We start from the raw sequence: 27,137 nt of genomic DNA on the forward strand, positions 1-27,137 counted from the left end.
AAAAAAATTATAAATCAAAGTTTATATACTTTTTTATTTTATTAATATAATTAAAAAATAAATAAATAAAAGGATATAAAAATATAGAAGGATAAAAAAATGAGTGGACACACTGTTCAAACTATTGCAATATATCATTTGCTACTATCAAATGCAAATTGTTACATTATTTTTGAATGAATAGATAAGTAAGTACCCTAGCATAGACAATAGACACTGTGGGTGTGGCTGAGACATCAAAATCCATGTATTCCATTAATTGTGTGAACCAGCAGTTGGATGAGTGGTTTAGCATCTGCCTTGCAATACGTGAGACCCGAGTTCGCGTCCTGGGTACGTCATTTAATTCTTGCCGTTGGCTTATTTTTGTAATTTCCTTTATATCAGAGAAATTAGGCCTAACAATTTACTTTTTATGTAATAAATATGTCTTACAATATCCCTTTAACCCAAATATACCTTGCAATAACTCATGGTAAAGTTAATGTTAATATTAATGTTACTGATAAGCCTTTGTCACAATGACAAAGACACTGCATGGGAAATTGCAGCCACATAAATTCCATTCAGGTGAGTTTCGCGGCAGGGAGCCAAGAAACTCACCACTGACCACTGACCACTTCTGTTGAGAAAAAATACTATGGTCAGTCAATTTAGAATATTCAAAGAAATGGAAAATAAATGACATGAAAAGTTTTTTTTTATTTCTCCAGTATTCCTTCCTAAAACACTGATTCGGTGGGGATTGAACCCCCGGACGAACGGGTGTTAGAATAATTTGCGTCTCTCTCTCTTTTAGATGATGTCGGCGCATCACGTCACACAAATACCAGGCGCATTTACTGACGCAAATGACGTTTAGAAATGTTCAGCATAGTGTCCGAATTCTCGTTCCCTATTCCCTATATAGTGCACTATATCATGTACACTATATAGGGAATAGGGAACGAGTGTATAGGGAACGATTTCGAACACAGCTTGTGTTGTTCTACTAAGCGGACGCTTGATGGTGATGTATTACGACGTGATGACGTATGTACAAGAGCCTACCGTGGCCAGGCCACATTTGCGATTGCCTAGTGTGAATACAGGCCAGAGAACAATAGGGGCCAGTTGAGCACGATTAGGTGTGAAAACGGCCAACGGCCACGGCCAGATGGCCTGAAATCGGCTTTGTGGCCTCACTTATCTATTCAAATGCAAATGTACTGGCTGGGGGAGGGGAGGTGTGACAGAGAGAGAGCGATTGAGAAAGCAGTGAAAACAGACCATTCTCATGAGGCAGGAGCTGACCACACAAACATGATACTTTTAAGACTAAGCCATGCACAAATTATCAAATATATTTAAGCAATAGATCATGCCAGGCTGTGGTATGTGCTCATTATACCACTGTTAAGGGGCGTTGTCCGGCCCCGACGCACAGCGGAGGGCCGGCGACCCCCTTCACAGTGGTATAATGAGCACATGCCACTGACTGAAGTGATCTATTGCTTTTATACAACGGTTACTGTTATGGCGAAACGAAAGTCATAGACACACTACATTTAAAAAGAAACCAAGAAAGTCAAAGTAGCCGTTTTATTAAAGAATACAAATATGTAGTCCCTCCTGGCTGCCGCTATGCATCGACGGTCGCTATGCAACACACTTTAGCGTCCCTCCGAGAGAAGGCTCCGATAGAGCGGTTCGCCGGCAATTTATCCTATGGAGCAGTTCACTCGCCGTGTGCCTAAGCTTTCGTTAGTCTCTCCATCGCCTTGCTCACTCCCGGAGTAACAACATTTACACCCTCTCCATCATCCAACATATGTTTTACTTTGTAACTTTCTACTTCCAGGCGCGGAGTGATATGCAAACTTTCACAAAATGATCGGGCGTCATAGCAGTTATGTATACGCTCATTATAAAACAGTTGGGAACCAATCAGATCGCTGGATTTAGGTCCCCCGTTGTATAATAAAGAATAACAAATCATTACGCTTGGATGAATGAAATAGTATTTTTTTTATTAAACAATGAGTGAGCCGTTTCAAATGATTGGCGACTAGCGTTCTGGTGCATATTTACCGCTGCCACTGGACGGTGCCATGCCGTAATTCCGACGCCTCATTGTTCCGACGTCTCAATGTTCCGAAATATTTCCCATTCGATCGACATGCCACTATTCCGACGGTTCAATGTTCCGAAAACGAAACCCATTGGTCCGAAGGTCCGTTAGTCCGACTTTTCGAAAAGGAGGCGCATTAGGCCGACGGTTCAATATGCCGAATAGGAAAAATAGTTTTATACCTCGCTCGCTCCCCCTCTCTCTCACTCTCTCTCTGTCTCCAAAATAAAACCTAGGCCGACATATCACGTTCACGATGAATTTTGGAGGGCAAAAAGACAATGCTTCACTTCATTTCGACACGGCAGCACCATGGACAGAGAGCGGAGGTCTAATAATTCTCAACACGGGCACGAACACACACACACACACACACACACACACACACACACACACACACACACACAAACACACACACACACACACACACACACACACACACACACACACACACACCAACCCGGTATCACGCCAAGGCGTAAAATAGATACGTTTGTCCACATCGCAAGGCGTGTTCAGGGTCACGCTTTGCCTGACCAAAGCGTCACCCTGAACATGCGTCCTTCTCCATTCGAAATGAATGGGGGAATAGCACCAACAGGGGGCGATACGTTCTCCTAGCATTTGGTGAGATTGTTACGTAACCATATTAATCGTTATTATCTGAATGGGAAATGCAATATTACAGATACACCATTAAACGTGTTTCTAATGACATTTCTAGCGAGAAATGTACATTTTCCTTTCATAATATTCAGTCAGTGGTTGTGTCTGATCTTTAGTTTTATAGTTATTAGGAAGATTTTATCGGCTCGCTCGCATGTTTCAACGACGTCAGGTTACTAGGGACGCTGCTTTCGCTAAACTAGCAGCTCACGTGTTTCCTGCGTTTGTGTTATTAAACCGTTACTTTATGTAACTTTAAATGATATCATCTTGTTAGAAACACGTATATCTGAGAGCAGGGGTGAAGTATTGTTTAGATTGCTGTCAGGTTAGCCTGCTGCAGCCACATCCTCTCGGTACAGTTGTTATCATTTAGCATTAACTAAGCCTTGCCACCAGCGAAGAAGAAGAAGCCGGTCCTCGCCTCCGTTTCTATTCGCGTGCTTGTGCGTGCTCGTGTGTTCGTGGACTCGTGAAACGTCATCAGTCGTTGCCCGAGCACTGTTCCAATTCGAAGTACGCATGCATCGGAGGTGGCTCGTGTGTACTTGCAACCGCTATAAATCCCAGAATGCATTTCCCACATATATATATTTATATAATATATAATATAATAAATAATAATAATAATATAAGATAATATATAAATATATAATAATAATAATACATTTAATTTAGAGGCGCCTTTCAAGACACCCAAGGTCACCTTACAGAGCATAAAGTTATCATAAATCGTTTAAAAACAAGACATTGTGGAAAAATAATAATAATAATAAATGAATGGAGTTTATTTAACCCTTTATATATATAAAGTCGTGTGTGTATAGCTTATACACCTGCCAGGACACGCATATCTTTTCAATTTTTATTCATTCAGAATATTTACATTCCATTTGAAAATGAAAGAGGCTGGGATTTTGTTTTATATAATTTGTTTATATTGTTCAGTAGTATATGACTAAATGAGGCCGTAGCACAGTTTACGGACGAGCAGAGGTGGTGACGTCATCGAGTCCGCAAGTCTGTGCTTGAAGTATGGACTTGCCAAGTCATCAAGTCCGTAGTACGCGTGCTAATAATTGAGAAACGGCCTCAGTTTGAAGAGTACACCTGCTTAATGGAGGACTACCAACAGGGGGCGCCCATTAATGTCAATGTCAACAAAACAACAAGCAGCGTTGAAGTATTACCGTAGATTCCTCCGAACTCTGGTAAGATCAGCATGCTTCAAATTATTTTTTAATTTGTATAATTTCTTTGTTTGAAATGGGTTTTATAAGATTTATCATTGATGTCGTCATGCTATTTATATTTACGTAGCGGTTTATGTCAAATGTATGTAAAATATAAAGCAACTAATGTTAGTCTTAGTAAGAGCAGTGAAGTTAGCTTCAACAAGTTAGCCCCTATAGCCTTTTGCTGGATCGCTAACGTTAGTTGAAAGGTTAGTATTATTATTACTATTACTATTTTATTTTTTCATTAGTTGTATCTAAAAGCATTTCTATATATTGTCGGAGGTCGATAAACAAGTATAATATATAATGATGTGGATGAGCCTAACAGAGTATAAACAGTATTTTTACATTATCTATAAGGCTATTCCATACAGGAACATAAGGCACATATAAAGATAATTAGGTAACTTCAAAGGAAGGAGAAATACGTTCAAACACATGAAATGTAATTATAGTCAGCCCTAACGTTACAGCACCCCTTTATTCTCATCCATAGTTATCTGCAAAGGTAAAATCTTAATTAATGCACATTATTTAATGTTAGTGTAATCCATTCGGAAAAGGTCCATTTTAAAAATCGCTTTATGGTTGCTTGCATTTAGCCTAAACAATAATGTTTGTGCTATGGGGATTTTCTATCACTTAAGGCCATGTTGGCTTAACAATCATTAGATTTCATGTCAATAATTCAGCTAGGTTTAGTAGTAGATATCAACTGTCATTATGAATGTGACTAAACATTGATGGTTGAACACAAGGTCCATCAAGCATCCTTTTACATTATTTTGTTTCTTCTAACAGTTCTGCTTTTCTAACATAATAAATCCTGTAAGTCCTGTTGCAGGATAAATTAGTGTTCTTATTTTCCTCTGTCTTACAGATCCCGTCTTTTCCTGCCCTTCATTATCCATCTCTTTATTTAAAGCAAAACAACGGCTCTTTTAAGAGCCACTCTTTTCTGTACTACATAAACACACAGGCATATCACTCACTCACTCACTCACTCACTCACTCACTCACTCACTCACTCACTCACTCACTCACCCACCCACCCAATCAATGTTTGTCCGTCTGTCCGTCCGTCTGTCCGTCCGTCCGTCCGTCCGTCCGTCCGTCTGTGTCTCTAACTCCAGAAGCCACTGTCTCCAAGTAAGTATTGGTACTTTGTTCTCAATCTTATATATATTCTATCCTTAAGCCAACTCACTGTCCAAACATACATGCCCTTTTACTTTTACTGGACTGTGCCTAATCCTCCTACACTGTGTTCTTATTTTTCTAATCAAGCTGTTTATGCTTTTGTTATTTAGTGCTGTTGAAATGGCTAATCAACAAGACAGAGGCAGGGCAGAGCAGGCTATATTCCTTGCTGATATGCTTCTTGCTCGAGAAAAAGTGAGTGTCAGGGTTTATTGAGACAGTTATCTTGCATTAATAATGTTTATGCCAATGTTTTTGTATAATGTTTTTCTTTATACGGCTTTTGATAAATGGCTAAATTAAGTGTCATCATACAATGATCACTTTCTCTCAAAAAAAGAAAAATGACGCAAAGGGCAAAGCAACATCTAGTAAATGTGAAGTTGAATGGGTCGAGAGGGATTCGGATGGTCGTCAAATTCCCAAAAGGTGCAGAATTGGAGAAACACGGATGCAAGCCTCAGCTACAGGTATTTTATGTCTTTCAAGATTATTTGTTGTGATTACCCACTTGCATCATCTCTCTTAAAGGCTGACTTGTTGGAAAATTAATGGCTGTGTTTTGAAAACAGTATATTTAGACATCACCCTATACAAATATTTCTAAATTAGTCTTGTTTCCGGCATGAAAGTCTTCCAGACTTTAGCCACCATCAGTGGTTGATAGGTTGATTATTCATTGTGAGAACTTGTTTTCTTTGCAATTTAATGTGACTATTTCTTTAGTCGCTATAATAACATACAATTTTTAACAAATTAAACTCATCTCTACTTTTCTGTCTGTACATTCTTTCAGTTGTTTCTCAGGATGTTCGTGAGGACTCTGCCCCTTTTGAGTCAGCTGGGGAGGATCATGCAGTGTCCGGGTGCCCTCAACAGTTACTTTGTAGGATGACAACTTACTCTAATTAAGCAAGTTAGCAAAAAAAGTTAAATGGATTTAATGTATAAAGAAAAAATGTTATTCAGAAAATGAGATGCAGAAACTGTTGGAAATTCTAACAACGGACATTGAGACAAAGGACCATCCGTCGACGTCAGAATCATGGTCATTGCGTCAATCGGCAGCTCAGGATGAGTGGCGTAAAGCAAGGCTGTATCATTTGAACAGTTTGCTGTCATGCAATGAAGTTCCCATAAAAACATGCTGCAACTGCTCATCTCAAGCAGTCATTCGTTGCAGAGACTGCATGCCCAATGAGTGGCTCTGCATTGATTGTGATGTGACCAAACATCAGTCCCTTGCACTCCACAATCGTGAGTCCTGCGTCAATGGAATGTTCAAGCCCATTGAGCCAGGGCTTTGCCTTGTGCATGAAAATGGCAAATATGAAGTTGTCAGTCAAGGTAGCACTTTTATACAAAGTTTATACATTTTGTTTTGTCTTTTGTGTCATTATTTCCTTTGATCACAACCTTAATTGGTTTTCAGCCCTCTCACTGATAATTGAGCATATTTTTTTCAGTACGTCTGTTGCCTACTATCAGACCGGAGTTGTGCTCCTGTGATCCATCAAACCTCGCGGAGTCAGCTGGCAGATCAGTCATTTTGGCTACCATGAATGTTTTAAATAAATAAATATTTTCATGTTTAATTGTGTAATAAATAATAATGCATCTACGGTTATAAATTTTTTTAACAATGTTTTTAGGTCGGTATGATCTACACTTGCCGAAGTTGGCATGCAAGTCATGTCCAGCCCAGTGGACACCTGACCGAAAGGATTTAATACAAAGTGGGTATTGGCCAGCGTCTGTGAAGAGTGACACATTGTTTGCAGCTGATCTGCTTGCAACATTTGAAGGGATGAAAACTACAGCACCCAATCTATCGAGACAGGGTTTTTTGCGGATGTTGGATGGGAGGACTTCTCACTTTGGAAGAGTAAGATTGGTTTTGACCAAAGTTGCCTAAAGTAGTGACAAGGATAGAACTATAGTTGTTTTAATTTACCACTTCCTGCTGTTCTTTCCTTCTATGCTTCCTTCTTTCGTTATCAATTGTAAAATGTACAGACTGGAAAAATACATGGAGACATCTTCCAAAGGAGCTTTTTGGAGTACACATTCTGTAACTACCAGTGCGAGAAAATGTCAAGTGTGGAGCACTTTACATGCGCAGCATGTACCCAAAACATGCTGGCGCTGTGTGCAGATGGCAACAGAAAGGTTTACCGATTTCGGCAGTCTAAAGGGTGAGTTATTTTTTGTTATGTGAAATTAACATATTATTTTTACTTAAAATAATATTCTTTCTTGTTTTATTAAGGTCTGAACAACCGCATTTTGATGGTGCCTTCATTGCGAAAGATGCCGACGTGCACAGTTTTGTTGAGGACATCATGAGCAAACAGAAAAGTGTTGGTCAAATTTTTGTTGCTTATAATACAGTGTCACCAATTTTTTTTATAAGAATGAGTTATGAATTATTATGTCCCTATTTAAGTATCACAAACTAGTATCTTCCCTTTCAAGAAGCCATTGGAGCAGTATGGAGCATCTCTTCAAAGCAATATGTGCTGATGAAATGTAATATGTTGGCATCCAGTTTATTAGTTTTATAATTATTGTAATAGATGGTTGGAATTAATGCAGCTTGTTGCCCTGCCTTTATTATTATCAGTTTACCTGGATTAGGAAAAGCAGAATAATAATTTCTCTGAAGCTGCTTCCTCCTCAGTAGTAGTTTGAGTAGTAAGAAAGTAGAACTTTTCTGTCTCCAATTGATGCAAAAAATGCCAGTTAGGCCTTGACTCAATGGTTCTGATTAATTGTACTAATTTTAGAGTAAGTCAGATCTTAACCAGGATTTTCCTTGTTATGCAGACGGCTGGCAGAGGAAGCTGCGGGGTCAGTCAGTGGTCCGCTGCCCGCGAAACGGCTAGAAAAGCCAATAGACTGGACGAGGAGGGGCTTGAAGTGGTCGTTTGCAGACATGGGTTGCTTCTCAAGGCAGTCATGTTCAGAGGTGAAATATTTGCCTATCCACTTTTCCTGCAGAAGGAGCTTCAGGCAGCCACAGGCGGGCAGTTCTATTGCACGGATATTGCCTGCAAGTACTGGCCCTACCTTGAGAGATTGGCAGTCTCCATGCTGGAACTGACCCCTTTATTGCAGATGAGACCATTCCTCTCCGTCATGCATGCCAAAGCCCACTCAACAAAGTGTGAGGTATTGTTGTCATGATACTGGAATTGTAATTATCAGGAATTGTAAGTATGGAACAAGGCTTGTTTATTGTGTGAAGAACAATAGTATGTAAGTTAATTTACTTTTGGAGGTGGTACTAAGTAGGCTTTACAGTGGTGCAATTTGACAACCTTTGTTTAAGAGGAGGGCGAAAAAAACGCAGTCAATACTGGTGTATTGATACTGAAAAAACCCGAAAGATAGAGTTTAAACCATTTTTAATATTCTGTATCGATATGTATTATATTTTAGCGCCTTTGACAATGCGTGTGTTTGTGTTTAAAACTGGACAGATAATCTGGAGTGGCAGAAATCAAGAGGGTGCTGGCACAACTGCAGGAGAAGAGGTTGAAATGGTGAACAGCTACCTTTCTCGTTGTGGCCTCACAACCAAGTACATGACCAAATCTGGTAAGCTTTGTTTGTATTTTTATATATATATTTTTGTGTAAGTGCTAATTTCATTGTAGTCATTAATTATTTTTACAAAAACAAAGCAATGATAAAAAGAATCTTCAAATTTCATAATGGACCCTGTTAGAGGTTTTTCTAATAAACCAGTCTTTAATCTTGTGCTGACATAAACTCCTGTAATCCCCCAGTTCACATTTTTCTCTTGCTTTGACTTTAATATCAAACCATTTATTTTTCACCTGAGCCACAGCCCATAACAGTCATCATTAATATGAGTTATGTCAAGCTAAGCACAGACAAGTAACATGGCATGCTTTGTTTTGCTAAAAAGCCAGGAATGACATGCTGACCATACATGCCATTGGGTGGTACAAGCGGAAGCAAGATGGTCTACATCTTGCTTTGTCTTGTAGATATGTCAAGGTATGTACCAAATTACATGAACAAGATCTGGTTTGCTGACCATATTAACAAACAACAAATTTCCAGAATGGGCTCTTAATCACACGTAACATTTTATGATATTTCAAAGTTGACAGTGAGAGTGTTGTTGAAAAAGTCAATGTCAATTTGTTTTTGTCGTCTTTCTTTGACTTTAGACACTGCAAAAGGCTGAGGCTGCGTCTCAGAAATTACGTGATTTGTGCAGTGACCTTGACTGCCCTGAGGACATGGTGCACCAGTGGGTAGAGGACGTGAGACAGTGGGCGAAGGCTGGTAAAGTATTTTCTTAACATTTTTCTATGTAGTTTCAGACTTAGACTTAAGCACTACTGTATCAAATAAGCATGAAAAAAATAAATAAAAATGCTATGAAAAAGATTGTGGTAGAATGGAAATTTGCAATAAAATATTGCCAGATGCTGTAAATCCTCTTACCAGAGGGCAGCAGAAAGAACTGTGACTATAGGTGGGTGTTTTCTGATGTTGAGGGCCCTGGTCGGACAGCATCTGTTCTCAAGTCAGTAGTTTTTCAAAAAAAACGTTTTTTTTATTTTTTTTTATTTAGAGTTAATTGTTAAAGGGACACTGTGTAAAAATTACTCCCATCTAGTGGTACAATTGTATATTGCATTCAAACTAATAGTGCTCGCTTGTCCAAAAACTACGGTGGGCAGTATGTGCCAAGAAGCTGTGACATGACACCTAGTAGGCTACCTCATCGAGTCATTCGAGTGATGATGAGGTTCGTGGACAACTGGACAAATTAGATGGACAAATCAGATCAGGTTTATTGACCAAGCATTCTTACAGACAACGAACTTGACTCCAGCAGTTGTGGACTTTCCAACATGACAAATAACTATACAGATGATAAATAACAGTAGGTCATTTAATGTCAGATTACATAAAATGTCATAACATAAAAGTTGACATAGCCTTTGGAAGTCTTGGAGTTACCGATAATCAAAACAATAATTCCCATAATGCGTGCGGCTGAGCACGCATCCTAATCAACGCATTGTAACCCGTTGATTTCAACAATGTAACAGTATTCTAAATACCAACAATTTACATTGTAACTAACGGAATCAAATCAAAATCAAATCAAATCAAATTTATTGTCATTTTGTTGATTGAACAACAAAACGAGAAGGCGTTTCTCACGGATCAAGATCAACATACATTTCAAACAAACAAACAAACAAACGTCCCAATGATGAATAAATAAATAAATAATAAATAAAGTCCAGTGAGAAGATCTGGGACGCTGGTGCATTGAGCATCCTGACAGCTTGAGGTAGGAAGCTGTTCCGCAGCCTGGTGGTGGAGCATCTTAAGCTGCGATAGCGTTTCTTGGAGGGTAGGAGCTGAAAGAAGCTGTTCAGTTTGTTTACGTCCACCCCGTCTCTGCTGCTTCCTCCTCCGGGCAGTTGCGGGCACGGTGTCACAGTGTCCGTTAGTATCCTGTGTTTGCGTAGTATGTCCAGATGCCAGCGAATGCCAGTGATGTTACTCGCTCTCAATGTCCTAATGTTTAATATTGTTTCCCTGTCATAAACTACGTTCGTCGTAGGACGTCTCACACTCAAACATTCAATCTCAATCTCACAGATCTCAAGAGGGGCCGCTGCGACTGTGCGCGCCGCCAGTTAGTCGCCCTGGCAACGAGTTTACTTCCTCGTCTCCTATCCTGTTCCTAATTCCTCCTCTCGATCTTCTTTTCCTCCGTATTGTCTTCTTTATCAGAGTTGTTGGTATGAAATCCAGTTGTTCGGGTGATAAATCAACTGTCTCGCAAGCGAGTTGAAGCTCCAGAAGGTCCGCTCTAGCCTAAGTGCGTCTCGGTGGATTTGGACGTGGTGACCACAGCAGAGAATAAACCTCCATAACTTGATGAAGAATGGCTTTTGAATTCCTCCAACGCATTTGACAGTATCCATAAGTCATAAGAATATTGTCACGATTTAAACTCGACAAAAATGTGAAAAAGTAAATTAATTATGTAATAAAGTAGCCTTTCAATGACGAGTCGCTCAAACATAGCGCCCCGCATCTCGTTGCCATGAAAAACCATGTTATACATGCTTTGCTTACACATCGTCGTTTTTTTGGCGACGATGATTCCTTCTCCTGTGGCGTGGCATAACTATGGTCTTTCAAAAAAATGCGGTGCATGTTCAAATTTTGCCGGTAAAACACGTCTCGCTAAACTAAGCTCTGTTCCACCGTCACGTTGGCTCAGAGTGAAAACGCGTTTGCAATTCCTGTACGACGTAGTGCTTTTTGACCCTCTCGGCAGCTCATAGACCGGAAGAAAATGGAAGCCTCCATGAAGCTTACCCGTCCTATGTAACCATATTGATATTAATATTAATTATTCTTCGCTCAGGAGGATAAGTGAGATTTTTGGCAGAGATAATTTTACACCAATGAGGACTTATTTATGAATGAATATGTTGATTTGAGGTAATAAATTACTCAAAATATTACATAGTGTCCCTTTAAGGTCTTGGTCTGTCCCTGTGTGAAAGACAAAATAAATGGACTTTGACTTGAACTAAAAACTGTTACCATACATTTTGGGCTCTAAATAAATAAACCTAAATGTTCATTTTTAAAAAACATTGACTTTGTTAACTTATATTGTAATGTTTTCTATAGATGCTGTAGGTTCCGGTTCTGATGACCAGCACCAGCTTCAAAAATCAATTGAAGAGATCTTTCTTGGGGTTCATCAGAAAAAAGCGAACCTTTACAATCAGACCGGTATGTCTGTATTCTTATATATATCTTTTGGGTTTAGAAGCTGTCTTATCTCAATCATTATGTTTTAATTTTCTTACCATTAAATGTAACAGATTATTATTATTTTTTTTATAAATGTGTTATGTTCGTTATATTTACATTACACATATTTCTCTTAAACCGAATTTGATCAAGTTTGTTGAACATGTTTTTCTGTGTTTCTGTAACTGCAGACGGCAACAAAATTCGTCATTTAAGGCGAAGAAAACTCTGGACAGAGAAGAAAAAACTCTTCGAAAAAATCAGGCTTTATAATCAGCAGGTGCCAGAGGAGGAGCGCATTGTTGAGGAGAAGGTGGAAGGAAAGCTGTCATTGTTGGGGGGAAATGATGAGGAAGACAGTCTGATCTGGCCATGGGAGATGCACAGCAGTGGTATGAAGAAATTTATGTTTTAAGGCTATTATGTGTGTGCATTAAAGTATTTACAGTGTTCATTTAATTTAAATATGGAGTCAACATAGTTTCTATAGCACAAGCATTTTAAAATATTTTCAGCTAATGAAGGTATAAGACCTGCACGGACAATGTTACAGTGAACAAACAAATCACAGTTTTCAATAATCTGAAACCATGGATGACAGCTGAGGTGAGGACACTGCTGAAAGCCCGAGACTTAGCCTTCAAGGCTGGCGACCAGGACCAGTACAGGATGGCAAGAGCAAACCTGAGGAGAGGGATCAAAGCAGCCAAAGTGGACTACAAGAGGAAGGTGGAGAACCATCTGGCTGACAACAACCCGAGGAAAGTGTGGCAGGGTCTACAACACCTGACGAACTACAAGGGCACCCCTTCGGATGCAGTAACTGCCAACACTTCGCTGGTGGAAGAACTGAATAACTTTTTCACCCGTTTTGAAGTTCAAAAACCCCACCTTGCTCCTGCTCCTCCTCCTCCTCTGTCCTCCCAGCCCCTGAGCACCCACCAGCTTGAGCTGCAGGAACATCAGGTGAGAAGAGTCCTGAAGGCCGTAAACCCACACAAGGCAGCAGGACCAGACGGAGTACTGGGAAAAGTACTGAAGGCCTCCGCGGACCAACTGTCAGGGGTCCTAACAAAGATATTCAACACCTCTCTGGAACAGGCTATGGTCCCACCCTGCCTCAAAGCAGCCACCATTGTCCCAGTTCCAAAGAAATCCACCATAGGCAGCCTAAATGACTATAGACCAGTGGCACTAACATCTGTCGTCATGAAGTGCTTCGAGAAGCTCGTCCTCCCCCACCTTAAGTCCTGCATCCCTCAAAACTTTGACCAGCATCAGTTTGCTTATAAAGCAAACAGGTCGACAGCTGATGCAATCGCCACTGTCCACCACACTGCAGCAAGTCACCTGGAAAAACAGGGGAATTATGTCAGGATGCTTTTTGTTGACTTTAGTTCGGCGTTTATCTTGCCGAACATTCTCATCAGGAAGCTGACTGACCTGGATTTCCCTGCCCCAACCTGTAAATGGATTTACAGCTTCCTGACGGACCGTCCACAGACAGTGAGGATGGGGACACAAACATCTTCCACCCTGACACTCAGCACGGGCTCCCCTCAGGGCTGTGTGCTGAGCCCCTTCCTGTATTCTCTTTACACGCATGACTGCGTCCCCGCCCATCACTCCAATGTCATCGTCAAATTTGCGGATGACACTACAGTGATGGGTCTCATCTCCAACGGTGACGAGACAGCATACAGGGAGGAAGTCCAGAGGCTCACAGCCTGGTGTTCAGCTAATAACCTTTTGCTGAACGCCAGCAAAACCAAGGAGATGATATTTGACTGGAGCGCGACGAGAGGTGACCTCACCCCACTCCAGATAGACGGGGTCTGCGTGGAGAAGGTCTCCTCCTTCAAGTTTCTGGGGATGCAGGTCAGTAAGGACCTAACCTGGCACACCAACACGGTTGCGGTGGTCGGAAAAGCTCAGCAGAGGCTATTTTTTCTAAGACTGCTGAGGAAATGCCAGGTGGGGACAAAGCTGCTGCAGACCTTTTACCACTCTGCTGTTGAAAGTGTACTGGTGTATGGCATTACGGTGTGGTACGCAAACTGCACAGCCAAAGACAGGAAAACCCTGCAGGGGGTTATTAAGACGGCAGGAAAAATCATCGGCTGCCCCCTGCCCTCCCTGGAGAACATTGCCACCTCCCGGGGGCTGAATAGGGCAAAAAGAATTATGAGTGACCCATCACACCCCGGCCATGGCTTCTTCCAACTCCTCCCTTCGGGTAGGAGATACAGGTCCCTTGGGAGCCGGACAAACAGGCTGAGGAATACCTTCTACCCCTGGGCAATTCGTCTACTTAACGCCTGACCCCCCCCCCCCCCCAATCGACATGTGAAATCCTCTACCATATTTATTTATTTAAAAAAAAAGACACTTATGTTATGACTGCATATTTATATTTATTGTGCCTATTGCTGTTGTTTGTGTTTGTATTTTTGCACTGTTTTATTTTGCACTATGGGTAGTGAGCACCACCCCCAATTTCATTGTACAAGTTTGCACAATGACAATAAAGTATAAAGTATAAGAGGTGAGTAAGAAACCTATACTTTCATTTCTAAATATAATTTATTTTCACTTGTTTCTCAGATTAGAATTACTTGTGTTTTAGTTACTGAAGGTATTCCTGCCCTTGAAATGTACCTACGAGAATTGTTAGAGGGATGTTATTTAACCCATGTATGCCTAAAACGCCTGCTAAAAACGCCTGCTAAAATCCTATGCTATTCTAGGAAAAAGAACCTCATTTCCTGAGGGTTTTCTGAGAAAATAGTAAGAATTGTCAACGTCTACATAAACCTTAATATCTAAGCCTCTGGAGCACCCTGAGCACAACCATAACAGCAACATTTTAAAAACATTCTCAAAACAAGATTAAGAAGAAAAAACTGTATAAATCAATGATATAAAATACAACAAATAACATTTTAACCAAAGCATTGTAAAGGCACACCCCTGACCTGCAGATCCAGCAACAACTTCACGCTGGTGTAAAAGTTGTCCATGTAAACTGTGGCAACCCGCCACGTTGAGCGCACCAACTCCTCCCAAACAGGACACAATTGCGTTGCGCAAAAGCCAAAAAAAGGCATGTTTATTTCCAAACATAAAAGTCTCTCCAAAATACAAATAACATAAACCTTGGGAGGAATCAACGGTCCCCTCCATCGTGGGTGGAATCCCGTCACCCACGAGGACCGGTCTCTCCGTGCTGGAGCTCCAGGGCTGGGTGAGCCCCGAATGAGTGGAGAAGCCGGCTATTTAAGCCCTGCTTCTCCACTTGTTCCTCAGGTGCTCTGAATATCCCTAATTGGCCCAGGCCGGGTTGCCACACTCCTCCACCCTTTGCTGAAGCCTCGGGTGGCCTTTCGGAGGTGGCAGCGGTCCGGCGCGCAGCATGGCTGCTTCTGCTGCCGGCGTGGCTCGTTTCGCGGCCTAGTCTCCCGCAGTCTCGTCTCAGCGGCCTCGTCTCCCGCGGCCTCGTCTCCCGCGGCCTCGTCTCGGGCTGCGTCGTCTCTGGCGGCGTCGTCTCTGGCGGCGTTTCGTCTCTGGCGGCATCGTCTCTGGCGGCGTCGTCTCTGCTGCGTCGGCTCCGGCTGCGTCGGCCCCGGCTGCGTCGGCTCCGGTTTGGGGGTGGCTTGAGGTGGGCGCTCCCACCCAAAATGGCCCGTAGCTCGGTCGAGTTGCCCGCATTCTCCACCATATGTGGCAACCCGCCACGTTGAGCGCACCAACTCCTCCCAAACAGGACACAATTGCGTTGCGCAAAAGCCAAAAAAAGGCATGTTTATTTCCGAACATAAAAGTCTCTCCAAAATACAAATAACATAAACCTTGGGAGGAATCAACGGTCCCCTCCTTCGTGGGTGGAATCCCGTCACCCACGAGGACCGGTCTCTCCGTGCTGGAGCTCCAGGGCTGGGTGAGCCCCGAATGAGTGGAGAAGCCGGCTATTTAAGCCCTGCTTCTCCACTTGTTCCTCAGGTGCTCTGAATATCCCTAATTGGCCCAGGCCGGGTTGCCACAAAACACACAAGTTTGACCCAAAATACGGTTTAGCCAGGTTTGACACAATCCGGTAAGCCAGGCCTGTCTCGGTCTTGCCTGCAATGGCCCCTGTGTAAACTTGAAAATTGTTTACGTAGCCTGTATTGCTCTCTGCCATGACCCACACCTTTATCCCCCACTTCACCGGCTTCATGGGGAGGTACTGTCGGAAGGCAAGGCGTCCCTTGTATTTTACCATGGACTCATCCACGCTCACAAACCCATTGACCTCATAGAGGGCCTGGAACTGATGCAAGAGGAGGTCCATGAACCGTCGGATCTTCCACAGCTTATCGGATTTATCCAAGGCAGGGTCCAAGTTATCATCTAGATGGAGATATCTGAAAATGCATATATGACAAAGAATTTGAGCCTGACATTTATTTCCATCATTGTGTTTATTTGTATTATGTTATTTATAGTATTTATATTTATTCATAATTGTATTACTATTTATTCATTATTCCATTATAACTAACATTATTGAATTTATTCAATATCAACCATCATCACCATTAGTAATTGCTATAGCACCACTATCATTACTGGCCATTCCGTTTTCTAAGAGAAGAGAATGGAACTCGGAAGAGAGCACAAGAAAAGAAAACATAAATAATTACCTCCAGATCATGTCGAAACGGTTCCTTGACATTTGTTTGGTAGAGCCACTTAGTTTGCCTCCAGTAATCACGGCGTGCTGGTAGCTTTAAAATTCCAAATGTTTTCATTGTTTTCATTTCCGTTTTCGGGACCGGGGTCCACTTGAGGTCGTGGGCAGTGGCGGTGGGCAGTGGCGGGCCCCTAAATTACTGTTCGCCTGGAGCCCCCAAAGGGCTAAGTTCGCCACTGGTCGTGGGGGTCTCAGCTCGTACCTGTTCCGCGTACTGATTCGTTTCGGTCAATAACGTGTCCCACAGCTGATCGGTAAAGATCCTGGAAAACACATCGAGTGGGCTAGCATCCAAGGGGATCGGTTGTTTCACCCCCGGTGTGCGAGAGAATGTCTTTGTTTTCCGAGGCTGGTAATTGCCGGTGTTACACCGAATTCTGCGACCCGTCGAAAAGTGTGACCCCAGAGGGCGCTGTTGCTCATTTTCAGCAACATGCACGAGTTTGAAGCTAGACTCGGAATGGGTGCATTCGTTTTGTGACACAGGGCAATGCTTTCTTTCTTGAATGCGTCTTACTGACTGTAGCGTCTTATGGGGAAAGAAGCAACGGTGATTGACCGTACTAAACACCTTATCCATTCTATGGGTCTGTGAAATGAAAATGAAATCAAATGTAGCCTATTTATTAAGCACATTTTATGTTTTTGTTATAATGCCCACCGTTTTTATTTGTATGCCCACCGTTATTATTATTTTTTACTGCCGTTTATGAAATAAATATGAACTAATGCCACAATTATTCATGTCTGCGATCATCAAAGAGTCCACAAGCAACGCAGGTCACAATCAACGATGCCTCAATCAATCTAGCGCACCGTCGAATTCTGCACCCACACTATAAATGCAGGGAAAATGAGTCAAACCCCAACCAAATGTTTTCAGGTCATTTGTCGTCCTCATATCTGTATGTGCACACAATTATTCATGTTTGCGATCATCACAGAGTCCACAATCAGCAGGTCGCAATCCACGATGGGTCACAATTCATGACAGCAGACCGTCGAATTCTGCGCCCACACTGTAAATGCGGAGAAAATGAGTCAAACCCCAACCAAGTGTTTTCAGGTCATTTGTCGTCCTCACATCTGTATTTGGACACAATTATTCACGTTTGCAATCATCACAGAGTCCACAAGCAGCAGGTCGCAATCCCCGATGGGTCACAATTCATGACAGCAGACCGTCGAATTCTGCGCCCACACTGTAAATGCGGAGAAAATGAGTCAAACCCCAACCAAGTGTTTTCAGGTCATTTGTCGTCCTCATATCTGTATTTGGACACAATTATTCACGTTTGCGATCATCACAGAGTCCACAAGCAGCAGGTCGCAATCCACGATGGGTCACAATTCATGACAGCAGACCGTCGAATTCTGCGCCCACACTGTAAATGCGGAGAAAATGAGTCAAACCCCAACCAAGTGTTTTCAGGTCATTTGTCGTCCTCATATCTGTATTTGGACACAATTATTCATGTCTGCGATCATCACAGAGTCCACAAGCAGCAGGTCGCAATCCCCGATGGGTCACAATTCATGACAGCAGACCGTCGAAATCTGCGACCACACTGTAAATGCGGGGGAAATGAGTCAAACCCCAACCAAATGTTTTTAGGTCATTTGTCGTCCTCATATCTGTATTTGGACACAATTATTCATGTCTGCGAGAACGGGGAACGGCCCCATTAAAGTTTTAAATGAATTAATTTGCCTTGTAGAATTCATCAAGATTAAAAGTGCAAATACATCAACAAAATTCATATAAATTGGCAACCTTGTGTGGTTGTTCAAGACACACTGAAGGCATGATGCCACCATAGGTTTGCAGAGAACTACATACAATATGCACAGTGAAGACATGATGCCACCATAGGTTTGCAGAGAACTATATACAATATGCACACTGAAGGCATGATGCCACCATAGGTTTGCAGAGAACTACATACAATATGCACTGTGAAGGCATGATGCCACCATAGGTTTGCAGAGAACTACATACAATATGCACACTGAAGGCATGATGCAGCCATAGGTTTGCAGAGAACTATATACAATAGAACTATATACAATATGCACACTTGAAAGGGGTGGGGTGGTGGTGGGGGTTGTGAGGGCCGCTGAAACCCCAGTGTCCATCCTCACGGGAAGGGGGTGGGGGTGGGGGGTGGTGATGAGGGTTGTGAGGGTCGCTGAAACCCCAGTGTCCGTCCTCACGGGAAGGGGGGGGGGGGGGGGGGGGGGGGGGGGTGGTGATGAGGGTTGTGAGGGCCGCTGAAACCCCAGTGTCCGTCCTCACGGGAAGGGGGGGGGGGGGGGGTGTCGATGAGGGTTGTGAGGGTCGCTGAAAGACAGTGTCCATCCTCACGGGAAGGCGTGATAATCATGTAACATGGTTATCAACATTTTCTTTTTTTGGACCGTTTTGGACGGCATCGACTCATTTGAGCCTGGTGGCATGCAGGACAGCTGTACATAGGATCTCTGTCAGGTCTCCCAACACAACCCTCGTGGTACCACCTTCCACAGGTGTCACACTGGATCTGAAACACAACAATTCCCCTCAGGATTAATAAAGTAAATCTTATTTATGTTATCTTAAACCGAGGTCATATTGAATGGGAAAAAAGTTCAGTCTAAATATCTGCGTAAAATGTGTGTCTTCTCCTGTACCAGACTGAATGAATGAATGATCTTTATTTGTCAAAGTACAGGTACAGGTACAGGAACCTCGAAATTTGGGAGAGCTCCCCCCTGGTGCTTAAAGAAAAATAGGACAAGGAACATACATAAACAATATATACAGTATGATAAAAAACGAACATACTGTATATATATCTAACTAAAACTGATACATCTAATATAAATCTAACATCTAATATAAATTGAACTAAAACTGACACATCTAATATAAATCGAACTAAAACGGATGCATCTAATGTAAATCTAACTGAGGTAAAGTGCAGTTGAAGTCCTTAGAAAGTCAGTGAGGCAGGTAGATAAATAGATGGTTCGTAGGGAATTGCACAGTTCCCTAGACAGGTTGGCATAAAGAGCAGAATAAAGAATAAATATATTGTTGATTTATACCATGGTTTATTATTTTTTTGTTCATTTAATGCATTTATCTACTTAATATAAACTAAGACTGTTTTAACATACGCAGTCATGCAAAGACACAGGCAAGGTTTGTATATTTGTCAATAAGACATGGTTTATGACATAGTTATATTGACATCCATGTTACATGTGCATGTACAGCTGCTGTTTAACATTCAGACCCTAATTCACATGAATTTAGGCAGATCTCCCTGGTACTTGTTTACATCATGCCTTCTGCAAACAACCTGAGCCAAGAACTCGAAAGCGGTGGTGTTATAACAATAACTTACCCAGTCAGTGGCATCAGGTCTGTCTTGAGACCCCCCTCGCGCTTCTTCTCCCTCTCCACAGTGGTGGCACAGCTCACTGAGATCATCTGGTTAAGATATGGTATTGATTGCATATAATATTTTCTTCTTATTTCCATGGGAAAATACACCATAAGTGATACATACTAACTTTCTAGACTTTTTTATATTCATTGAATTAATGATATTGAAATCCTCATGGTGTTAATAGAAGTTTGAAAATGGTTAACATACCAGTCTCATTGAGAAGTGCTACAGCAATTTCCCTCCTGTAATTAACCACTGCCCCTTCAGAGTTTGGGAAAGTAGGAGACTCCTCTGCCAGGACTTTCTCAGCATACTAAGAACATGTTTGAATAAATGAATATTCAAAACATACTGGCCCAGTTTAACTTAATCAAAATTCATCAACTTTATGTCTCTCTAGGAGTTTAAATGTTGAAAAGGAGACCTTTTCAAAATCTGCTTCATGTTTCCGTAAAGAAATATGCAATTCAAAAACTTACTTTGATGGCAAATATTCCACATGAAGTGGAATCCTGCTGCAGGCTATGTGGCACAGTGTTGGCTTTCCACCTGGACACCGTACAGCCCCTCGCTCTCATGAATGCTCTGAAAAGTAGACAAAAAGCAGCAAATTATTATGCAATTCTGAAACATCCAGTCCAGCACAATGGACAGGTCCCAGTCACCAGAGCACAAGGTGCACTCCTGCACCACCATGGACAGTACCACAGTTCTCACACACCTGCACTGCATCATCCCATCAGTCAAGGTCATTCCCTTCACCTGTTTCACCCATACTCCAATGGTTAAATAGCAGCATTCCGCCTGCCGGGCCAGGCCATAGAACCCAACTGTTACCTTGTGGTCTCCAGACATCTTGTGATCTTGGAGGCATCGTTGCCGAGTGGATCCAGCACAAGGCTCCTCTGTTCTGAGGGGACCTAGAGAAATGTAGATAAGCACATTGTGCATGTGTCACATTCACATATCCTAATAAAATCATGGATGTGCCTTGGAAATTTAAATATGAATACATAGCGTAAGATAATGTTTAACTTACTGTGAGTATCCAATGATTTGGCTCATTCACTACCCCCAGAATGACTCCATACAATGAAGGATCACACTTCTAAAATAACACACAATTTACTGTTAAAAAAACAACCACTATATACAGTAAATCGTAAACAGTAAAACAGTAACAGTAAAAACCTGTGCCTATACCCTTAGAATTGAAGTCTTCCTGTTCCAAATTTGGGTCATGGCATATGTATCAATGCAAAGTGCCTTTTTCCCCCCTTGGCAATTGTGCTTCTGGACCATTCTGAACAGGGTGGCATTGATCACCTGGGGAAAGCAAATCCATTTGAAAATGAAGTCAGTTAACTTATGGTGTACTAGCATTTGGAGATTTCTTTGTTATATGAGTTAACTAAAGGAGAATAAAATACTGAAGCTTACCTCACTCTCAAGTTCCTGACCCGGAGTTGTCCTACAGATGTCCCAATAAAACAGCTTGTATGGTCCGATTCTGGACAGCAGAACATGAAAATCTTTGCCGTCCCAAGCCATCTTACATGAAGAAAAGAAAATGTTATAATTATTAAATCGATTCAATATCTTCTCTCCTGAACAGCTGTTTTGTTTGAGTTACCTGAACTTTTAAGGTTGAACATTTACATAAAAGTTTAGAATATCAGAGTGAGCTTCATAGCGTTACATACATTTCTCTGAAGTGGAGGTGGCAGCAGGTGGAGTGGAGGTGGCAGCAGGTGGAGTGGAGGTGGCAGCAGGTGGAGGTGGCAGGTGGAGTGGAGGTGGCAGCAGGTGGAGTGGAGGTAATGGAAGAGACTGGGGGAACTTTCAACCTCCGAGGAATTCTTGGGGTTGGGGTAGTGTGCAGCTTCAGGTGATCAGTGTTGACCTTGTGGATAGATTTTCCTGAACTATCCACAAGGTCAACACTTTTCTCTTCAATGTTCACCACTGTGAACGGCCCAAGAAACTCCGGATCCAGCTTTCCCCCTTTCCGCTGCAGGCTACGGACATTCTTCCTCCACACCATGTCCCCCACCTTAAAGCTTGCTCTTTTTTTCAGGGATTGCAGTCTCCCTCTGGTTCTCTCCTGAACCTTCTCCACTTTTTGCTGGACAATGTTGACAATTTTGTCCTGTCGCTCGATGTCCATGGCCACCTCCTCTTCATTGAACTGCTCCTCAAAGGACCCATCGACCTGTAAAAAACAAAATTGCTTATTTAATTTGATTACAGTTCATAACTATGTAACGTCATTCACTAATTGTTCAAAATAGTTTTTTGAAGAGAATATATATAAACATTCCAACTAACCTTATAGTTTTCCTGCACCTGAGATGGATACCTGGCTTCCCTCCCAAACATCAGGTAAAATGGAGAGAAGCGGGTTGTGAGCTGCTTTTTGGTGCGCAAACCAAACATCACAGCGTCCAGGTATCTATCCCATTTGTTGGGTTTTTCTCTTGTGAGCTTCCCCAGAGCTCTAGATAGTTGAAAAAAGTTTAATGTTACCCTTTTATATGAGTATGTTAAATGCTGTTTCTTCGATTTTTAACAAGGTAATTTTGTCAATTGATGTAGTTGTAAAATGCATCTCTTAACCTCTGTATAGTGCCATTTAATCTCTCCACCAACCCATTCGTCTGGGGGTGGTATGGGGCACAGAGACTCCTCCTTATCCCCAAAATTTGACACACTTCGGTGTTGATCTGTATGAATGGTGCAGAGAACAAATTAACCCCACTGTAACATTGAATAAATAAAACAGTAATTTGAAAGTTCAAATATTTGCTAAAATAGCGATAAAAATACATACTTGGTTGACAAATTCTCTGCCTTGGTCAGTCAGTATTCTCTGTGGCACCTCAAATTGGTATACAAATTTGAGAATGCACTGTGTGACCTCGGCTGCAGATTTCGACTTGATGGCATAGGCCTGTGACCATCTAGTGAAGTAGTCCACCATCACACAGATGTACTGATTTCCCTTGTCATTACTTGTCATTACAAGTTTGTCATTACAAGTTTGCCAACCAGGTCCATGCCTATAAGTTCAAAAGGAACTTTGGTCTGTTTGAAAACAAAGAGAGAAAGACAGAGAAAGAGGTAATTGCTATGTTATTCACACATGAAATATGTTGAAAATATGATGAATGTTCCTCCCATCTATAGGAACATGGGTTAAAAGACACAAAAATGACATGTTATAACTTTATTGGTATATACTCTGTGGCAAGCTTGAGGTCATGTCGACTTTGCTGACACACAGTGCATTGTGATACCTATGGAAGAGATTTTCATGTGATTTGCCGTTTTTTTTGTGCTGAATAAAGTAGAAAAATATTAAATATGAAAGCAAAAACAAACCCAATTCTCAATGTCGGTGGACATGCCAGGCCAGTAGAACCTCTGTGATATCACACTCCTGGTACGAATTTGGCCGCAGTGTGCACCAATGTCACTGCAGTGAAATTCTTTAAATAAGGCGTCGGCCTCAGCTGCCCCACAGACCACTTTCACCTTTTCCTCCTTGTCCGAGCCCCTACGTCTGACATAAAACAATTCGCCGTCTAGAAGATAGGATGGCAATTATTGATAGGCTACCCTTTAAGCCTAGTTTAATTTGGCCTACAGACTCACATGAGTTGCAAAGCATAACTGCATAATTTATTGATAAATTATTTATTGCAATAATATATTAAATATCTACTTTTGGCCTACCATCGATCAAAAAGTTGGAGGCTCGTCGTCGAAATGTCCAGCGCTGTTTCTTGTCCAATTCTTTGGGAAACTCTTCATTGATGAGAAACTCCCTCAATTGATCAAACATTAGTTTCTCCATAATATAGCCTATATATATATATATATATAATATATATACAATATAGGCTACAATATATTCGAAACTGCTGTTGAAACTTGTCTTTTGAACTGCTGCAGATAAAGTCTACGTTGTGGTGGTTAACTTTCTGATAACGGTTGTCAATCTGTTTATATTCACGGAATTCAAATTGGATCCAATCAGACACATCCAACGTCATAATTGTTTACATGATGAAGCAGGTAGGTTAAGTGACCCATCGTGGATTGCGACCTGCTGCTTGTGGACTCTGTGATGTTCGCAGACATGAATAATTGTGCACACATACAGATATGAGGACGACAAATGACCTGAAAACATTTGGTTGGAGTTTGACTCGTTTTCCACGCATTTACAGTGTGGTCGCAGATTTCGACGGTCTGCTGTCATGAATTGTGACCCATCGGGGATTGCGACCTGCTGCTTGTGGACTCTGTGATGATCGCAGACATGAATAATTGTGTGCACATACAGATATGAGGACGACAAATGACCTGAAAACACTTGGTTGGGGTTTGACTCATTTTCCCCGCATTTACAGTGTGGTCGCAGATTTCGACGGTCTGCTGTCATGAATTGTGACCCATCGGGGATTGCGACCTGCTGCTTGTGGACTCTGTGATGATTGCAAACATGAATAATTGTGTGCACATACAGATATGAGGACGACAAATGACCTGAAAACATTTGGTTGGGGTTTGACTAATTTTCCCTGCATTTATAGTGTGGGTGCAGAATTCGACGGTGCGCTAGATTGATTGAGGCATCGTTGATTGTGACCTGCGTTGCTTGTGGACTCTTTGATGATCGCAGACATGAATAATTGTGGCATTAGGTCATATTTATTTCATAAACGGCAGTAAAAAATAATAATAACGGTGGGCATACAAATAAAAACGGTGGGTATTATAACAAAAACATAAAATGTGCTTAATAAATAGGCTACATTTGATTTCATTTGCATTTCACAGACCCATAGAATGGATAAGGTGTTTAGTACGGTCAATCACCGTTGCTTCTTTCCCCATAAGACGCTACAGTCAGTAAGACGCTTTCAAGAAAGAAAGCATTGCCCTGTGTCACAAAACGAATGTACCCATTCCGAGTCTAGCTTCAAACTCGTGCATGTTGCTGAAAATGAGCAACAGCGCCCTCTGGGGTCACACTTTTTGACGGGTCGCAGAATTCGGTGTAACACCGGTTCTCCAGTCCACCTGGAATCCCCGAAAGTCATCCTCGTCCTCTCCTTCGGTGTCCAAAAATTCCCACTTCTGTGCCCGATCCAGTGGATCAACCGGCACAAAATCATTCTCGTCCTCATTCTCATACTCAAATCCCTTGAATTCTATGTCAATATCACTGCCATCGCTATCAAAATCCTCCATGTTCATTGCTACTTCTCGGTCGCCAGCTAGACGCGTCGCTAAAAACAAAGATAGAAAATCACGTGTATATCTGATTGATTGACGTGATTTTCAGCCAACCAAAGTGCATTTTGGTGGTCACCAGATCTTTACCAAAGCCTTAAGACCCACCTCATGTTTATTTTAACCAACCAGAGTGAGTTACTTGCTGCATTCGTCATGAAAACAATCACGTGTACAAAATGCTGCGCCACGCAGCAGCCGGCAGAAGAGCTAATGTTGCGCTACGCAGCTCCCGGCAGGAGGGGCCATGTTGCGCGACGCAGCATCCGGCGCCAACTGATTTCAGGAATAAGCAATATCGCTAAGAAAAAGAGGATATTCGATGCATGCATGGCCAAAATGCGTGTCCAAGAAGAAAAAGTCATCCTTGTCAGAGAGATGAGAAACCACTGCGCCTACCTGAACCAGCTGGCTGGGAGCATCAGGAAAATGACAACAGAAATGTCTTCTGGTGAAAGCAGAGGTACGATCTGTTTTTTTTAACATTATATTGTATATGCTAATTAGTGTTCCAAAAGTGTGTGTAAAGCACAATTGAGTTACAACTTTCTCCTGCCTACCTTTTCTTCCTTCTAGGAAATGTAAGTGAAGAAGGCCATCGGGGATTGATTTGTCTTCTTCGAAAAAGGCTTTTAGATCTGGAGGAAAAACTCCAAGCTGTGTCTGCAAGGTACCGTCAGGCTTTGGGACCAGATGCTAATTCCCTGCTTCAAGATGTCCCCGAAGAAGACATCCAAGAGCAACACGATGACCTGTACGAAAGCACAGACGACAGTGACTAAAATTAAAAAAATAAAGCGGTTCCGGGCAGGGATGGACTGGCCCAAAAATTTGGCCCGGGACTTTGGGATGGAGAGGCCTTTTATGAGACCGCATTTTATTTGCCCCGGTGTAAAATAATAAAAATGAGTCCTTATCCGTGTATATGTGCATTGCAACTGCATGTCAATGTTGGGATGTGCATGTGTTTAGAATATTGTGAAGATCACTGGGAAATATTTTATAAGCAATCTTGTCCATGTACAAAATATTAGAAATTGCATGTGCCTAGAAAGGTAAATCAAGGCTGAAAATGATCTAAATAGTGCAAGATATAATTATTTTAGTGGAAAAAAATTGTCATTGACACATACACAGGGTTTGGGAGATGGGGGCGGGCCGGGGTTTGTTGTCCGTTGCTGTGGTTACCGGTGTTGAAGTGTTCCAATGGTTTATTAGCGGTGGTATCTAATAAATCGCTCTCTAATCAATACTTCATTCACTGCCTCTTCCGTGGGCATTACAATATTATGAATAGTTCTCTGACGTCTCTGGTACTTCCATAATTAGTTTAAGTCATTATTATATTGCCAAACATGCTCGCTAGTGGCGTGCACCTGTCATAGCTATGTTGCTGTGTCCTGTTCCCGCCTCACCAATGGACTCGCTGACAGGGGCGTCGCCGTCAACCTTGGCTTTTCCACGGAAATGGTCGGTTAATTTAGCACATTTGGCTGCGTCTTGCTCTAACATTTTTTTCCTTTTCAACCTCAACTTCTGAGTGCCACCCAATTATTTTTTCTCTCCACCACCTTTTTGACATTTTCGTATTTCGGTGTAACTTCAGTGAGATCAACGAGAAG

General features: G+C 41.9%; 1 protein-coding gene and 2 long non-coding RNA genes across 4 annotated transcripts; 1 reads left to right on the forward strand and 2 right to left on the reverse strand.

Moving 5' to 3' along the window:
- Positions 1-6,817: 6,817 nt before the first annotated feature.
- Positions 6,818-26,316, forward strand: LOC132453773 (uncharacterized). The gene is made up of 10 exons (XM_060046710.1): positions 6,818-7,099; positions 7,231-7,409; positions 7,484-7,574; positions 8,041-8,814; positions 9,149-9,240; positions 9,417-9,534; positions 11,923-12,027; positions 12,240-12,440; positions 25,802-25,978; positions 26,092-26,316. The coding sequence occupies exons 4-10, from the start codon at positions 8,640-8,642 to the stop codon at positions 26,295-26,297; spliced, it is 1,074 nt and encodes a 357-aa protein (XP_059902693.1). The 5' UTR covers positions 6,818-7,099; positions 7,231-7,409; positions 7,484-7,574; positions 8,041-8,639; the 3' UTR covers positions 26,298-26,316.
- On the reverse strand, positions 19,045-21,763 carry LOC132453772 (uncharacterized). 2 transcript variants are annotated; one of them, XR_009524797.1, is made up of 7 exons: positions 21,655-21,763; positions 21,418-21,540; positions 21,052-21,322; positions 20,694-20,799; positions 20,422-20,527; positions 20,170-20,255; positions 19,045-19,320 (listed from the first exon to the last, which is right to left on the reverse strand). It is a non-coding gene; the product is annotated as an uncharacterized LOC132453772 (long non-coding RNA). The 2 variants fall into 2 exon arrangements; XR_009524796.1 differs by having other exon boundaries at positions 20,639-20,799; positions 21,418-21,757.
- LOC132453652 (uncharacterized) lies at positions 23,439-24,080 on the reverse strand. The gene is made up of 3 exons (XR_009524751.1): positions 23,950-24,080; positions 23,596-23,798; positions 23,439-23,510 (listed from the first exon to the last, which is right to left on the reverse strand). It is a non-coding gene; the product is annotated as an uncharacterized LOC132453652 (long non-coding RNA).
- Positions 26,317-27,137: the final 821 nt, after the last annotated feature.

This window comes from Gadus macrocephalus, chromosome 3 (assembly GCF_031168955.1).
Source record: "Gadus macrocephalus chromosome 3, ASM3116895v1".
Taxonomy (NCBI): Eukaryota; Metazoa; Chordata; class Actinopteri; order Gadiformes; family Gadidae; genus Gadus; species Gadus macrocephalus.

Excerpts from the sequence above, each read along its gene's own strand:
- LOC132453773 (XM_060046710.1), top strand. The coding sequence starts at position 8,640 with ATGTATTATATTTTAGCGCCTTTGACAATGCGTGTGTTTGTGTTTAAA. Across the intron at positions 8,815-9,148 it reads CAAGTACATGACCAAATCTG|CCAGGAATGACATGCTGACC; the intron begins GTAAGCTTTGTT and ends TTTGCTAAAAAG. Across the intron at positions 12,028-12,239 it reads GAACCTTTACAATCAGACCG|ACGGCAACAAAATTCGTCAT; the intron begins GTATGTCTGTAT and ends CTGTAACTGCAG.